The sequence below is a fragment of the Marmota marmota genome, unplaced genomic scaffold (assembly GCF_001458135.2).
Source record: "Marmota marmota marmota unplaced genomic scaffold, marMar, whole genome shotgun sequence".
NCBI classification, from domain to species: Eukaryota; Metazoa; Chordata; class Mammalia; order Rodentia; family Sciuridae; genus Marmota; species Marmota marmota.
The window spans coordinates 12887218-12905277 of record NW_026000048.1 but is presented as its reverse complement, the minus strand read 5'-3'; the positions used below and the strand labels follow the sequence as shown (position 1 = coordinate 12905277).

The following is an 18060-nucleotide window of genomic DNA, read 5'->3' as shown; positions in this document are numbered from 1 at the left end:
AATAAGAGCTCATATTTAGCCCAAGACTAAGAAGTCCTAAGACTACTTTCCTCCAAATTACAGAACCACAAAATCTCCCAACTGGAAGAGGTCTTAAAGATCATTTGATCCTACCCTCATCCTTTGCTGGAATTTCCCTGATTCTTCAACAATAGAAAGGCTTGGCAAAAATTAAGCTGAGAAGTTCTAAGTCTTTTCTTGAAAGTAGGTTTAGAGGGAAGTTAAGTTCCCAGCTCAACAATTCACATCTATAGCTCTAAATCCTTTGAAAGCCTAAACCATGAGCATGATTCCACATTCCTCTATTTGCTCATGTGACATAATCTCTTCCAGAGATAGCTTTCATGAAACAGTATATTATCATCTAGGAAAAATGTTCTTTATAATCATAACAGACAATAGGATTTCTTAGGCAAATCACCATAACTAACTCACTCCAGTCTTCACACACCAAACATAGCTCATGTCTACATCTCGCAGAACTGGTCATCAGTATTTTACCCTCGTCCCTCCTGGCCTTGGGCCTCTTCCATGGAGAATTCTCGCAGGTGTTTCAGAAAGATGGTTTTCACATATGACTGAGGGGGTATCAATTCCAATGGTAGATCTCAAAAGCAACAACAAAACACAAAGGCATAAAAAAAAAAGTGACCCAGGAAGCTTTTAAAAAAAAAACAACTCACACAATAAAATGTAATTCTCTCCATTAGGCAAAAACTTAGCCTGACAGAATGAACGACAAGTGAAAATGTGAGCTAAGTTCAACACACCGCTCTGCCTTGGCACACCTTCTCACTTCAGAACACCCATTGCTCCCATGCTCCATCTAGTTCCATCAAACCACACTCTCAGAAAAGAACCTGAAAGCCATGCTGAGGTGTAAATGATTAGGAACCAAGTATTGCCTCTCCTGGTGGCATGTCCATTACAATGGATGACAAAGGACTGTGCAGTGAGACATTTTCCTGGTTCCTTTCTTCACCCATTCAGTGCTGCTCTGAATCAGGCACTGTGGAGACATCAATGAACAACACAGAACTAGTGCCTGGCCTTGGGGAACATGTGTTGTCCTGGGGAAAAGAGGAAAGAGAGAGGGTCTGGAGGGGACAGTCACCTTTCTCAGTGCCCCCAAGATCACACCAGGTGACTGATTAACTCCTCCTTGCTCCAAGTTCAGGTTAAAAGTGACAAATAGACTTATATTTCTTTAGGTTAGTAGATTAAAGTCCATGAGCTTTGGAGTTGACCAGAAATGGTGACAAGCCCTTCTCTGCCACCTCCCAGGGCATGAATGTGGAATAGTGACTTCATTTCCTCCATTTTTTTTTTTTTTTTTTGGGTACTGGAGATTAAACTTGAACTCAGGGGCACTCAACCACTGAGCCACATCCCCAGCCCAATTTTTTTGTATTTTTATTAGAGACAGGCTCTCACTGAGTTGCTTAGCCCCTCACTGTTGCTGAGTCTGGCTTTGAATTCGAGATCCTCCTATGTCAGCCTCCCGAGCTGTTGGGATTACAGGCGTGCACCACCGTGCCTGGCAATTTCTTCCTTGTTTGTAAGGTGGGAGTGATGATTCCTAGCTACATAGTTTTGGGGAGGATGAAGTGCAATGATCATATATGCACGGTGCCCAGCATAGTGAGCACTCCATAGAAAGTAGCCAACATTGTTGTTATAACCAGCCACTCACTGATGTCCCACAAGGAGAAAGAACTGAGCCCATCCAGGTACCAAACTGGAGGCAACAGAGAAAGCAAAGAGCCAGGGACATGTCAGATTATTTCCTTAAATTATGTCCCCAAATACCAGAGCAATACTCAGATTGAGAGAGTTTAGATTCTCTATTGTTACTTGTAGAATTTTGAGATTCCCTATGTACTCTATATGACATATATGTATATATATTATTTTTTATTTGTTCTAATTAGTTATACATGACAGTAGAATGCATTTTGACATATTGTACACAGATGGAGCACAACTTTCTCTGGCTGAATATAGTGCAGAGTCACACCAATAGTGTAATCATATATGTATATCATACATGTGTATATAGGATAATGATATCTCTCATTCTACTGTCCTTCCCATCCCCACAGCCCCTCCCTTCACTCCCCTCTGCAAAATATATTTTAAGAAATAAAGTGAATTGTTTATTTTAAGAAATAAAATCAATTTTGTTTGAAGGTTTCAAAATTCCATTCAGACTAACTAGTAAAACCTGAGGATTTTTGTCACATCAGGTAGGAAGATGGATGCCAAGAAGGGATACACCCTTGTGATCACCCATTGAGTGCTGGGTGATCCATAAGCACCTCACATACGATATCTACATTTCCCATAACAATTCTGCTGAGAGAAGAATTTGCCATTGTTGCTCAGCAAACAGTAGCTCAGAATCAGAAATTAATTTGTCTAAATAGAACCAGATGCCAAAATCAGGTCACTTTGCCTCATGTTACCTCTTTCCATCAGATATTTTCATTCACTCTTCTCAGAATCCCCAGATCAAGGAAATGAATTGTTCATTGAGTGCTTCAAATTCCAGAATGTATGCTCAGTACTAATGTTTGCATTTACGATCAAATATCATCCTTGCATCTATTTCTTTGTTAAAGAGGTTTCCAAACCAGTGTGAAGAGTACACATCATTTCTTTCTTTTAATACATATTTTAATACATCTCACAACTGACTACAATTGACTGACCTTAAATGAATAATTAGAATTGGGTATAAATAGTAAGGGAGCAGCTTCACAGAAATGCCTTTTGAGTCACACAGACTTTCCAAACATATAGCTGAGTGATCTCCTCCTCTCCAATAAAGATAATTAGAAATCAATAAGGTGGTCTCAAGGAGTCCAGGCTTCTTTGTTAATCAGATGCCTTGGAAATCAGAATCTCTTTTAGGCCAGTTGATGATCAGGAATAAGAGATGAAGATTCCATTTCCCTCCAATCTTAGGAGGTCTAGGAGGCAAACCAATGGGTATGTGGGAGGGGCATGAAAAGGGAGGAGGACGAGGGGAATACTCTTGGTACAGCAGTCACTGAGCAGGAAAGGCATTCCAAGGCTTGGGGAAGGGCCAGAGAAGCAGATCAGCTCATTCATAGTTTGAGCTTCAAGATCTACTGTTGGAGATCACTCACCTCTGCTCATTGTTCCTCCACACTCCAGGAGAGGAGTACTGTACAAAAGGATCAAGTCCAAGGACAATGGATAGAGTGAAGGTAGAACACTTGATGGAATACTATAAGAGTTAGGAGCTGATTCCCAGACTGGTGGGTCCATTCTTGAACATTATTTGAAGTCTCTGAGATGACTCTTACTTCACCCCACACAGCTGGTCTAGGTAGAAAGACCCATAGCTGCCTGCTGCTTAGGAAGGACCCCATCTTAAGTCTTCTTGGGTGAGTACCAAGAGAGAGTTTTCCAGAAAATTGAATAGCAAGTACAAAGGCAAGAACAAGTGATACAAGCTCATCGAAGACCAGGATGGCCAGAACCACCAGGTAGGGAGAGCAAACGGAGAGGCAGTGCTTAAAAAAGGGGTTAGGTGGATACTGAATACTGTCTTAATTGTCGTCATGTACTCCCAGCCTAGCAGAAGCTGCACCTGAAGCCTTGTGATCTGCTAGGCAGTGAAACCTGAGTCTCAGTTAAATACTTGGATGACTAGTAATGGCTTGAAAGCATTAATGAAGCTTTTCATCTTCTCATCTGAACTCTAATGGAGGAAGAGAAACTGACATGCAAAGATTCTGAGCTGGTTTGTCTCAGAGCTTTCTATCATTCAGCTTACTCTCCCATCATTCCCAAAGGGAGGTAAGATGCACTGTCCCCATTGAGAGTACAGGAGCTCATGTTGCACCTACTGGTCATAGGGCTGAATGGAATGGCTGAGGTGGGCCCCTCCTCCAGCCTGAGGCACTCTTGTTCTCTTTCATTCTCTTTCTCTTTCTCTCTCTCTCTCTCTCTCTCTCTCTCTCTCTCACACACACACACACACACACACACACACACACACACACACATACTGGTACTGGTACTAAAGCTGGAACCCAGGGTACTTTACCACTGAGCTATATCCCCAGCCCTTTTTATTTTTTATTTATTTATTTTTAAATTTTGAGACAGGGGTTTGTTAAATTGCTGAGGCTGTCCTCAAACTTGTGATCCTCCTGCCTCAGCCTCCCAAGTTGCTGGGATTACAGGTGTGCACCACGGCACCCAGATATAAGAGTCTTGATGGTTGTCTAGTTACGGACAAGTTTGTCCGTCTTCCCAGTTTTGTTCAGATGCAACTCAGAGCAATTTATTCTCCAGCCCCACACTGGCACAGCCTTTCAGATTTGAAAGTCACCTATACCACATGTTTCTAATGCCCTCTGCTCTTGATGAAGTATCCTCTCAGTTCTCTTTAGACACCTGTTTCCCAGGCTCCTCGGCTTTTTTGGTAGTTGGTTTTTGGATGCTTTTCTCCTCTGGTTCATCTGCAAATGGTTCCATTAAACTTGGTGCCAAGGATTTAAAGATTCCCTGTGTGTCGTCCCACCGGCATGGAGAGACATGCCATTTAAGCTGTCTTCACCGTTTCTTCTTCATTAAGTAGTGTCTCCCCAACCCAGTCAAACTCCCTCCTCTCCATGGGACACCATTTAGCTATTTCCCTACTCCCTTTTCCGGAAAATATAAACAGACTCAATGTTTGGTACCTAATTTTCTTTTTCATGCCTCATCTCACCTTTGTTCCCCATCTTTAAGCGCTCTATTTGGGCATGTGCTTTTCGGTAAATCGGTGGCATTTGGTACAGTGATCAATTATGCTGGCTAATTGCTCCTCATTTAAGAATCCCTATTCTTTCTCACTAAAGACCAGAAAGGAATTGGTCCTCTCATTGACCAGGTGCGCCAAATCTCTTAGCCCCACTGTGACATTTTGCAGTTTAGTGCTCAAGTGCTCATTTAGTGAGGGGCATAATTTGAGGAGCTTGTGTTTGCTCAGGGGGGCAGCTGGCTCCTCTGTTGTGGACCCTTCTGTTTTCCTCTGCACTCCTTCTCTGTGGGGCCAACCAACCTCTGCTAAATACAAAAGAGAAAGCATTGTTTTTTTTTTGGTGGGGGAGTCATTCATCTTTACAAACTCTGCTCCAATTAAGCTTTTGTCTTTCTCCTATTTCCTAGGTATCTTGGTAACAATCACTCTGAGGTTGTAAAATGAGTCTAATGGCCCTTTCTGGTTATTTCTAGCTACACTGGGCTTTTAAAACTCTTCCCTTCAGACTGTCTCCTTTATGGGTTGATGTTATTTGCTGCTGTTGTAAATGCGATTCCTTCTGGCTTATTGAAATACCCCCTAAAAATATGTGTGTTAAGGACTCTTGTGCTGCATATTTAAGAATTCCAATGAGTCAAAAGTGGGCATTTGAAGAAGAGAACAAACGTACACTCTTTGGGACCATCACTTAAAATTCCAGTCATCAGCCCTTTGGAGATGTAAATTGCGGAAGCAGCTCTCTTCTCTCCTTTGGACAGCTTAATGATCTGTAGTTAATGGTAAGAGGCTGATGGGCAGATGCAGTCCAGCTGGGCTTAGGTTAGCCTTTCCAGCTATCCAAATGGCACAGTGATTACAGCCATTGAGACATGAAATCCTAATCCAGAGTCAGCAACCCAAAGTGCAAAGATTGGGCGGTTGGGTGTCAGTGTGGCCTGTTCTCCACACAAAACAGTTATCCTGCCCCAACCAGTAACTGATGTCACCTTCCTGAGTCTGCCCCAGACTAGTAGTTGCCTGAACAAAGAGCCCCTCTGAGAACTCGGGGATGAAGAGTACTGGATTTAGGACTAACTTCTCCTCTTATCTGAGTGCACAAAGTTTTACTGAATGAACTTGGGGAAAAACTGAGTGTGATCTCTTGGTAGCCAAAGAGGTCTGAGGGCTATGCAATACATAATAGCACCTAGAGGCAGCTGGTATGTAGTTATACCTTTTATGTAAAATTGGCTTGGCATTTATGTGTCCTGGGGTATCAGATCCAGTTACAATTGCCAGCATCTTTTCATCTTTCCCTAAGATAAATAAATAAATGGATTCAACAACAACAAACAATACCATTGAAAAGTGGACAAAGGAGCCAGCTGGGCCTGGTGGTGCATGCCTGTAATCCCAATGGCTCTGGAGGCTGAGGCAGGAGGATGGCGAGTTTAAAGCCAGCCACAGCAAAAGAGAGGCACTAAGCAACTCAGTGAGACCATGTCTCTAAAGAAAACACAAAATAGGCCTGGGGGTGTGGCTCAGTGGTCAAGGGCCCCTGAGTTTAATCTCCAGTACAAAAAAAAAAAAAGTGGGCAGAGGACTTGAGGACTTGAATAGACATTTCTCCAAAGGAAATGTACAGACAGCCAATAGGCGTATGAAAAGATGTTCAACATCCCTCATTAGGAAAAATGCAAATCAAAGTCACCATGAGTGACTGCCTCACATTCAGTAGGATAACTATTATCAAAAAATAGAAAATCACCAGACACAGTAGCATATTCCTATAGTTCGGCTACTCTGGAGTCTGACCCAGAGCCCAAGGAGTTTGAGATCCACCTTTGCAACACAGCAGGATCCCGCCTCAATAAAATAAAACAAAAAGAAATGACAAATGTTGGTGAGGATGTGGGAATATGGGAGCCTTTGTGTGTTGCTGGTAGAAAAGTAAAAGGGTGTAGTAGTTGTGAAATGTAGCACTGTAGTTCTTCAAAAAATTAAAAACAGAATGGTCCAGCAGTTCTACTTCTGGGTATCCACTCAAAACAATTGAAAGCAGAGTCTCAAAGAAATATTTGTGTGCCCATGTTTCTAACAGCATTATTCACAAAAGCCAGAATATGGGAGTAACCCAACTGCCTAGAAATGGATAAATGTTTAATAAAATATGGTATACACACATGTGTAATATTATTCAGTCTTAAAAAATGGACATTCTGGCACATGCTACTGCACTGATGGACCTTTACAACATTATGCTAGGTGAAATAAACCAATCAAAAAAAGTCAAATATTGATTGATTTGACTTAGGTGAGGTATCTAGAGTAGTCAAATTCACACAGACAGAATATAGAATGATAGTTGCCAGGATTTGGGACGAGAGAAAGAGAAATGGTTGTTTGGTGAGCACAGTTTTAGTTTTCCAAGATGGAAAGAGTTCTGGGGATGGACAATCTGAAAAGACTTAAGGCCACTGGAATGGCATAACTAAAAAGTGGCTAAGATGAATTATACTCCATTATATATGATGGATCAAAGTGCATTCTACTGTTTGTAGAACTAATTAAAACAAATTTAATTTTTTTAAAAAAATGGCTAAGATGATATTTAAGTTATATATATTTAAGTTATGCCTGTTTCACCACCAAATTTTCAAAGGGAGCAAGTGAAGGATGCCACCTTTTCTTAGCAGCTCAGGTTTTGGAGAAATGAAAGGACATAAGAAAAAGATTTTTAAAACCATCAGTGGGAATGGTTCTTGGCCTTGTATGAAACTAATTACAAATATACTTTTTTTTTACAGAGTCATTTTTCTCTCAAGAAGGGAGCTGCAGCCTTAGGAATTGGAACAGACAGCGTGATTCTGATTAAATGTGATGAGAGGTGAGCATGAATCTGCAACCCTTGTAGGTTGGCAATTTGCAAATCCACACAAATACCCCTTAGTGTGCACACGGGTGATGACTACCAGGCAGGAAAACTGCTGTCACCCAGCCGCTGACCTTCACTGTTTCTTTTCACATGGGCTCCTGCTTGGAGTCCACAGATGCTGTGCCTCCCTACCACGAAATCTTTCACAGCTCTTGACTGAATCAAAAACTTAGGTAAATCAATCAAAATATTCTTTACCAAGATGGTGCAGAAGGACATTTATCACCTGGGTGTTTTAGTGACAACTGGCAATTGGAACACTGATGTATAAGGGATCATCACTTGAGGCACCCGTGGCTTGTGTAAACTTGTGGGAGTGATTACAGACTGGGGACAGTTTAGTGTCCAGGACGGAAATAATGTTAGTTGTTGCTGACTCAGCAACTTTGGGCTGGAATCAAAGAGCTCTCTTGTGGGGAAATCCCTGTCTTAATTGTCACTGAAATTCTAGAGGTACATGGGGATTAGGTGTGGTGCTTTGCAGGATAGATTTAAAGGCATTTTCAGAAGATCTTTGTAAAATATTACCTGCCAATAAGCCTGAGAAACCTATAAAAAATTAGATTGTTTCTAAAGGATTCAGTAAGAACTTTGACTAAATGAAAAGAAAGCTACTCATTTAACCATTTATTTATTCATATATATGTACCAGAAAGCTGTGTACAAATTTCCCCGCGTGACACCAGGCTCTAGAAAAGCACAAGGCACATCTCAGTTCCCTGACAGCATGTCATCTAGGTGGGAAGATGTCAGTAGCATCAGAAGGTGATAATTGTATGGTTCAGTCTTGTGACGCAGAGTACATAGTCGCATGTCAGGAAGACATGGAAAGCTGCATGCAGCAAGGGGGACCTGCTGAATTTTTCAAATTAGCAATGAGTTGAATGGGTAGTGGGAAAGGCAGAAGCAATCACTAAAGGTTGAGTAGCAGAGGCAAAGCCTTAGAAGAAATAGGAATAAGCACCTGGGGGGGTGGCTCAAGGAGGGGGCCTGACCAGAGGCAGGTGGAAGGGAACAATCATGGCAGATGCAGTTGACCATGTGGGACTTTAAAAGCTCTAAAACCCCAGCACATTAGTCACTACATCCACCTCTTGGAGGTGAGATTAACGAGGATTGGCACTTTCTTGCTTACACCTTTATGTATTGGCTGATTTTGTTTGATCAATAGCTCTGAACACATTGTTTTTACAATCAGGAAAAAAAAAAGATGTATTTTTCCTTTGGGGGAGGAGGAGCTAAATTTATCATTTGACCTTTATAGACCTGGAAGTGAGGTAACTTGAGAGCATTTTTATCCAAGTAGAATGCGAATGAAGCCCCCCTTCAGGAAGCAAGGAAGGGGAAGGGTCTCTGATCATTAGACCAGTAAAAGACTTAAACAATAAGAGAGGCATAAAGTTATAAAGGATTGGTATGAAGCAAACACATCTTGAAGAAATAATTCCTATGTTTTGTTTTGTTTGTGGTACTAGGAATTGAACCCAGGAGTGCTCTACCACTGAGCTACATCCCTACCCCCTTTAAAAAAAAATTGTTTGCTTTTTTTTTTATTTTAAGACAGGTTCTCACACTTTGCTGAGACTGACCTTGAACTTACAATCCTCCTGCCTTAGCCTCTGAGTTGCTGGGTGTCTTATGTTTTTAAGACTGCCAGTGTTCCTCCTTATGAGATACTTATTGAACTGAGATTTAAAAGCTTGCAAAAAAATTGCTAGTTTTATATTCATTCTCTTTATTCCTAGAATAAATTGCTAAAGGGAAAAATATTTATAAAGAGAAAGCAATAAAATACATAAGGGAAGAAAAAAAGGTTTAGATAACTTTAACATTTTTCTTAATTTCACCAATTTATTAGGGACATAGAATTCAGGGGAAAATTACATAGACAGCCTTGGCCTTCTGCTCTGGTCAGGCTTTCTTTTTAGCATAGTTAGCAGGTGATTTTGAATTGAATTCAAATGGGTGGATAGTTTCCTTGGCAGCACAGAGGAGGCTCTTCACACTACTCTTTAAAGCATCAGTATTGCTTCTTCTTCTCCTGCGGAAATCATGTGTGACCACGAAAGTGGTCTCGGATGCACCCACCATCCACCAGCCAGGTACTCGTGGAAGCAAGAGGCTGGCCTCCTGAGAACTGTGTATCTGAAGGCAGCATCTTGCTCAGAAGAAAAGTATAGGTCTGGTAGAAGGAGCAAGAGGGAAAGCAGAAGAGTTTCAGGGAAAGGGATCACAGACAGGATGTCAGCAAAGAGACACAGAGGGGTGTCATCCACCCACAGGAGGCAGAGAAAGAGACAGGAAGCAAGGAATTCTGGGAAGCTGTCAGGGTCTGCAGTTGGTGACAGGCCAGGTAGCCTCCAATTTTAAAGTAAAGAATTTTCTTTTGACAGTTTTAGAAATCATTAGGAAGACTAAAATATAATGCTAAAAATTATTTTTTTTCATAAAATGTCCCACTATTGCCCCACCCTGGGAGGATACAGAGGGGAAAAGGCCTCAGGCAGCCAGGGCTGGGGCTTTTTCTCATACTGCTCATGAGCCTGGTAGCAGTGGAGAGGGAGGGAGAGGCAATGTAGGAAGGAGGAAGGAGAAATGAATAGGAAAAAGTAGAAAAAAAAGGATAAGGGGAAAATAAGATAATAGAAGGGAAAAAAAGGAAGTGTGGGTGGAAACAGGAAACACATTGAGTGCTTTAAAAGAAACAAATTACAATTTTTATCATCCCCAAAGCACTACTTACTTACTTTTAAAAAATCAAAAATAATAGGGAAAAATAGTTTTGCCACCTCCAAGATTATTACTAGTACCATCATGGCATCTAAACCTTTGAATCTCCTTTTTCAAACATACAGGTCCATTCTTTTTTTTCTTTTTATATATTTGTGATCGTATTTCTTTTTCTAACTATACAGGATAACATAAATATTTTCCCACCTCATTACAAACACAAACACACTTAACTATATAATGTCAGAGGTATCAGAGTGTTGGACAGAGTTGGGTCTGGAGCTGGAGGTTTGATTTCAAGTCTCAACATCAGCAGTAGCTTGGGCAAGTGCCTCTATGTGCGTCAGTTTCTTTATTTGAACAAAGGAAAAAGGTCATGGCATCTGCTTCATAGGATTGTTATAATGACAAACAAAATGCAAAAAGAATGAGGTAAGCACAAAACATTAATCTGCTACTGTACATGTCCTTATTCCTGATATTACTATTATAAATAACCTTTCTATCCATCAGTGAGAATCCTTTGTTCCAAGATTTCTCTATTTGGACTATTTCTTCATTATAAATACTAGCTTAAATTATATGCATGCTTTTAAGGAAAGGGATTTATAAGACCAATTGCCTTTCAAAAGCCTTCACCCATTTATCCCCCTAATAGTATTGTACCTGAGCAGGTTGGGGTGGGGGGAAATAAGAGCTGAGTTAATATCTACATTCACTCTTTAATTCTACATTGTTAATTCACATGCTTTGGTTTGTATGCATTTAAGACAAAGTGGCTTATGTAAAATTGGAGTGTGTGTGGTTGGCAGTGAAGAAGGCCTTGGACAGGCATTTGCAGTCACCACTCCAGTCAGAATCAGTTAAAACACCAGGCAGCCATTTTGTTTTTGTTTCCCTGGGGGACAGACATGCAGTTTGGATCGATCAAGCTGTCAAGCTGTCCCTCTGTGCTTCTTTTCCCTCAGGTGCCTTAGAAAGTTCTTCTAGGCTCTCCTCAAACACAAACCTGGACTTGCTATCTGGGGCTTTCATTTCTTGTATTCACTCTTTTCGACTCTGCATGTTAGTCGGACAGTGGGGAGATGGTTATTATCTTGTTATTCAGTAGAAGGTTCACAACTGAAGGGGAACAGTCTGTGCCTTTCTGGTGGCAAACACAAAGCCACACATGATGGAAGATACCGGAAGAAATCTCCCTTTATTAGCAGCCACAGGGGCTTACTTCAGTGACCCTCTTCTTCAAAGAGAAACACAGTTGTCAGTTAAAATGAAAACAGAAAAATGTATATTAAATCCTCGATTGTTTGGCCTAGGTTCTTTCAGAGCTGAAAATCAAAAAGCACTTTAATTTTATTATATATATTCCAATAAGGAGAGTAAGATATGGTAATACAAGACTTCAGTCCAACATGGCTTACATTTCAATGTGAAGTATTGTTTTCTAAAATTGACCTTCTAAATTCAAAAGGGGAAATGTGTAAAGTAAATCCTGGATTTCAAAAATCCTGGTTTAGGAGTTCTCTTTTCCTGTTAGCAAAAATATTGAATATTCACAGTGACAGGATTAATAACTTTTTACTCTAATGTCATTGGGTCCAATATTTATAAAATTTGAATTAGCAGAATCCAAATCAATGATGTACTACTATGTATAACGACAGACAAGAAGAGTGAATTAATGTTTAGAGGAAAGAAAACTGAGAGATATTTTGAGAACTGGATTAGACCACTGAGGAAAAAGATGTTTCCCAAAGATTCACTCAGAGAAGAAGAAAGGAAATGTCTATCATATGGATGATAATTTGGAAGACTATGAAGTTCCTGTATGCTAGCAGCAGGGCTCCTTTGGCTCTAGGCAGTGTCCTTGGATGGAGCCCAGACAGACAAGATGGACATAGTCACAGACACAATGAAACTTAGTCTACTGTGAAACAAGCAATAACACTTATGGAAGGGGAAGTTACTAAAATTCATTAATTCTGCATCTAGAAGATGATGAGAGTTAGCCAGATGAAGAGGAAAGGAAAGAATGTTCCAGGAAGAGTCACAGCACACTGTAACCTGAGAGACGGGGTGAGGTGGGGGGGGGGAGCAAGTGCACTTGGCTTGTTCAAAGAACAGGAACAAGTGCTGGAAAGGTGTGGTCAGGATGTCCTTGTCATGAAAGGCCTTCTGAGCCATAGTGAGCTGTTTGACTTTTGGTTGAAGACATGGGACATCACTTAAGGGTTTTCAGCAGGAGGACAACATTGAAGTTTCGTGTTAGAGCATTCTTAAATGCAGAGTGGCATGTGGGTTAGAGACTGCCAGTTGGTGGCTATTGTAGAGATAAGAACGGGAGATGGTGGATGGTGGGCTGACTGGGTGTAGAACAGAGGAGATGGAGTGCTCGAGTTAGTGGGAAGTGTTGACTGAGTGGTGCCCAGGTTGACCGAGTCAAGGGTGAATGCCAGGCTTCTGGATTGGCAGCTAAGTCCATGCAGGGCTATTCTCTAAGTCACCCTGGCCTGTGTGGCATGTTTAGATGTGCAAGATATTGAGTTTGAAGAGCTTATTAGATATTTAAGCAAGAGGGGAGAATAGGCAGTTGGAAATAAAAGCCTAGTGCTCAGGGGATAAATGGAAGAACTCTGAGGTGCCTCCATGTTTCAGGGACAGGTAGAGTAAGAAGGAACAGCCAGAGTTGTCAGAGAAGATTCAGGAACCAGGTCCATAGGGTTATGAGAATATTTCTGTAGGAAATGAGAATATTTCTGTGGTTAATTGTCAGATGTTACCACTAGGTGAAATGAGAGACACCAACTGCCTTTCCTTATCAGTAGGAGTCTGGTGGAGTGGGCAAGAGTATTTCAACAGAAGGATGAAGGCAGTTTGCAGTGTATTGATGGGTGAGAGGTAGATGAGGAAAAGGAGAAAACACAGGGTAGGTTTCCTGGAAATTGAGCTGTGAAGGGGAGGAGATAGGGCAGGAGCTGTAGGGGAGCATTCAATCTAGGTTTTGCTGATTCTTGATTGTCCATTTTCATGGATAGCACAGGCGCTGAAAAGGAATGTTCAATCCAAAGGGTTTTGGGTTTTATTGTGGTCTTATTTATTTGTTTTCATTTAATAAATAGGTAAGTATTTATTGAACATTTACTATATGTACAGTGATAGGCCCCATGGAAAATACAAACATTAAAGAAACTCAATCTTTTTTTTTTCTTAAAGATGTTGTAAATATGATTTAGAAATGATATGTAATAATAAAAACACAATTCAGTTGATAAATTGGTGAATAGTAGACCATAATATCAATAATGATTTATTTTTACAATTTTCATATTTTAATCGTACAGATTTATGGGGTATGGTGTTATACTTTGATACGTGTATACAATGTATCAATGGTTTTCTTGTCTTAAGCAGAAGGTTAAGGTCTCTGTCACTGTAAGGTGAAAGACATGCTAGAGAGGAAATGTAAATTATGTGGAAAATGGGGGTGAAGGAGACAGGTATCTTATTGAGTAATTTATCCTTTTAAAAATATTGATGTGTATTTGTATGTGTTTATGGGGAATAGATAATAACTGAATGGGAGAAATTAGAAGTTAGATCTAGTGTTCTATAGCACAGTGGAGTTCCTTATTCTTTTTTTTTTTACTTTCACAGTTTTTTTTAATATTTATTTTTTGTAGTTGTAGTTGGACACAATAACTTTATTTTATTTATTTTTATGTGGTGCTGAGGATCGAACCCAGGGCCTCGCATGTGTGAGGCGAGCGCTCTACCACTGAGCCATAACCCCAGCCCCGAGTTCCTTATTCTTTTGGCTAAAATTGTGTAGGATCTTCATTTGAGGAGCTTATTCTGAAATTATCTCACATCATAAAACTGGAAGGGAAACAGGGAGGAGGCAACAGGAGTTGTATGAGGAGGACAGGCCCTGCCTTAGCCTGCAAAAATATTCTCTAACAGATTTCTAACCAGATCCTCCTTAGAGTTGGAAAGGTTCTTAGATGTTAACTCATCTGACTTTTTTTTTTAATTTTTAAAATAATTTCAAACATAAGGAAAAATTGCAATAGTAACAAGAATTTCTATACTCCCTACACCCAGATTCACCAACTTTAAACATTCAGACACATTTACTTTATCTCTCTCTTCTTCACCATATGTGTCTGTGATTCAATATTCCATATTGAATATAATAAATATTACATTATAATTACATTATACATATATACATACCTATGTTTTTCTGAACCATCTGAGAATTCTTTGCAGGCATTATTTCCCATTATCCCTTAACACATTAATATGTATTTACTAGAACAAGGATATTCACTTACACAATCACAGGCAATTATCAAAATCTGGAAATTTGACACCAACACTGCTAACATTAAATCTACATACCTTACTCAAATTTCATCAATTGTTCCAATAATATTCTTCAGAGCTTTTTTGTTGTTTGTTTGTTTCCCACGCATGTCCTTCAGTTGTCTCCTTAGTTTCCTTTAGTCTGGAGCATTTCCTCACCTTCCTTTGACATTGGTATTTTTGGAGAGCGTAGACCATTTATGATGTGGTTAGTTTGGATTGGCTGATACTTCCTCATGGCTAGATTCCCATGATGCACCTGGGCAGGACTTCCAGAGAGCTGATGCCTGTCTTTCTCCTTCCTGTGCATCTCCTCAGGAGGTTCGTCCCTTTATCAGTAACCTTCACTTTGACTATTTGGTTAAGGTCCTGCCTGCCAGGTTTCCCCACTATAAAATGTCTATTATTTCCTCTACAGTTAATAAGTATCTTGTAGTAGAGGCCTTGGGACTATAAATATCCTATTCTCCTGAAACATTCACCCATAGTTTAGCATCTGTTCATGAATCTTGCCTGAATTATAGTTACGATGATTGCAAAATAGTGATTTTCTGACTCCATCATTTCTTCCTATTTATTAGTTCCTGCATTCCACTGTGGGGAAGACCTATCCCTTTTTTTCATGTATGTGGGCTTGTTCTTTCCCATTTATTATCAATGTGGACTCACAGGGGACTCGTGGATACTTTTAGAATTCATTCTCTCCAGCACTCTCTCTTGCTGTCTGCTCTCTCTTCCATTTCTCCATCTCTTTCTCCTCCCTTCAGGATTCCGGTTACATTATCCAAAGTGCTAGTAATTTGCTCCAACCTTACAGAAAACAAATCTGACAAAAACATATGCTATCTGGTTGGCATAGGACTAGAAGGGTCACTGGCTATCCTATCTCCTGCTAATAAGAATTCTGTTGTTTTAATTAATGCTTTTACACCACAAATTAACTACTAGTGCTTTTGTGTACACTTTAGCCTTTTTTTTAAAAAATCACTAGCTTTATAAATCACAATTCGATTACATTCTCTGAATTTGATAATTATCACATTTTATTATACAATTGATTTAGACTACTCAAAATATAAATAGTCTACGCTCATTATACTTTTTATTAAATTAGCTGAATTGTTGCCCGTGCCTAGGTAGTTAGGGATGCTCATTCACTCTTCCAGGTCCATGGGGAGCTGTGGAGAGCCCTGCAATAGAACAGACTTTGAAGAGACACCGAATCAATTATTACCAAGCGGTGTGGCGGGAGCTCTCTGAGTGTCAGATTTCCTATGAGTTTAGATGCAGAGAACTTGGGCACTAGTGGTGTGTGTGCTTCATTAAGCTTCTGTGAGGACAGATTTAAAATAACAATAGCTGGTACTCATAGTGTTTTTCACGTGCCAGGCACAGTCCAAGGCACTTCATATGAATGAAGTGATGCATTTCACTGGAGACATAACAGAGTTATTCCCTTACATTTATTTACCTGGTGCTAACATAGTTTATGAAGGGTTTCCATATACACAACAATTTTAAATAGTATGGCAAGTTTTCCTTTCTACATTTGACTCAACACCTCACTGGTAACATGTCCAAGATCACACGGTTTGTTTATTAAGAGGACTGAGACTCAGAAGAGAACTTCTAGCATTCGCCAGCTAAACATGCCTCCCCTCTTTACAATTTTTAAAACTGTGGCAAAATACACATAGCAAAGAATTTCCATCTTAACTATCTTTAAGTGTACATTTCAGGGGTGCTAAGTACTCTCGAATAGTTATACAACCATCACCATGACGGTTTAATCACTCGTTTCATCTTGCAAAACTGAAACTCTGCAAATTAAATAACTCCCATCACTCCCTCTTCCCAGCCCCTGGCAACCGCCATTATGCTTTCTGTCTTGATGGATTCGGCTACCCTAGTATCTCACTCATATAATCACAATATTTGGCTTTTTGTGACTGGTATATTACATTTAGCATAATAGTTTATCACATTGTAATATGTCAGAATTTCTTCCTTTTTAAAACTGAACAATATTCCCTTGTATATGTTCATATCACATTAGTTGATTCATTCATCCATCCATGAACACTTGGGTGACTTCCACATTTTGGCTGTTGTGAAGAATGCTGCTAAGAACATGGATGTACAATTACCTCTTCAAGACTTGACTTCACTTATTTTGGGTAGATACCTAGCAGGGGAATTGTTGGGTCATATGATAATTCTATTTTTAACTTTTTAAGGAATCCCATATTGCTTTTCACAAATGCTGTACTTATCTGTTGACAATGTCTTTTGGTACACAGATTTTTTAATTTTTACGAAGTCCAATTTGGCTTTTCTTTTCTTTCTTGTCTTGCCTTGGTATCATAATCAAGAAATCATTGGCAAATCCAATGTCATGAAAGTTTTCTCCTCCTATATTCTCTTCTATATTTTACATTCCCACCAGCAGAGCACAGAAGGCCAGTTTCTGCACATCCTCACCAATGCTTTTTGTTTGTAAGAAGCCATCCTAATAGGTGAGATCCTATTGACCTAACAACTAGTGATGATGGGCATCTTTTCACGTGCGTATTTACCATCTGTGCATCTTCATTGGACAAACGTGTATTTAAGTCTTTTGCTTATTTTTGAATTGGGCTGTTTTGTTGTTCTTGTTGTTGAGTTTTAGGAGTTATCTGTGTATATTCTGGGTATTAATTGTTTCTTAGATATATGATTTTTTTGTAAATGTTTTCTCCCAGTTTGTGGGTTGCCTTCTTATCCTGTTGACAGTGTCTTTTGGTGCACAGAAGTTTTTATTTTTATTTATTTATTTTTTTTTTTAGAGAGTGAATAGCTTTATTTTATTTTTTTTATTTCTTTTTTTTTATTGTTGGTTGTTCAAAACATTACATAGTTCTTGATATATCATCTTTCACACTTTGCTTCAAGTGGGTTATGAACTCCCATTTTTAGCCCATATACAGATTGCAGAATCACATCAATTACACATCCATTGATTTACATATTGCCATACTAGTGACTGTCGTGTTCTGCTACCTTTCCTATCCTCTACTATCCCCCCTCCCCTCCCCTCCCCTCCCCTCTTCTCTCTCTACCCCCTCTGATGACCTTCATTTCTCCCCCTTGTATTATTTTTCCCTTTCCCCTCATTTCCTCTTGTATGTTCTTTTGTATAACCCTGAGGGTCTCCTTCCATTTCCATGCAATTTCCCGTTTCTCTCCCTTTCCCTCCCACCTCTCATCTCTGTTTAATGTTAATCTTCTTCTC

The 18060-nt window shown here is 39.8% G+C and overlaps 1 protein-coding gene across 1 annotated transcript in view; it reads left to right on the top strand.

Annotated features, from left to right (window-relative positions):
* Gad2 (glutamate decarboxylase 2) overlaps window positions 1-18060 on the top strand; it is a 77593-nt gene that overhangs the window by 15953 nt on the left and 43580 nt on the right. Inside the window, exon 8 of the mRNA XM_015495297.2 lies at window positions 7567-7646. Within this exon, the coding sequence (XP_015350783.1) occupies window positions 7567-7646 (80 nt within the window). The remainder of the gene's footprint in view (window positions 1-7566; window positions 7647-18060) is intronic.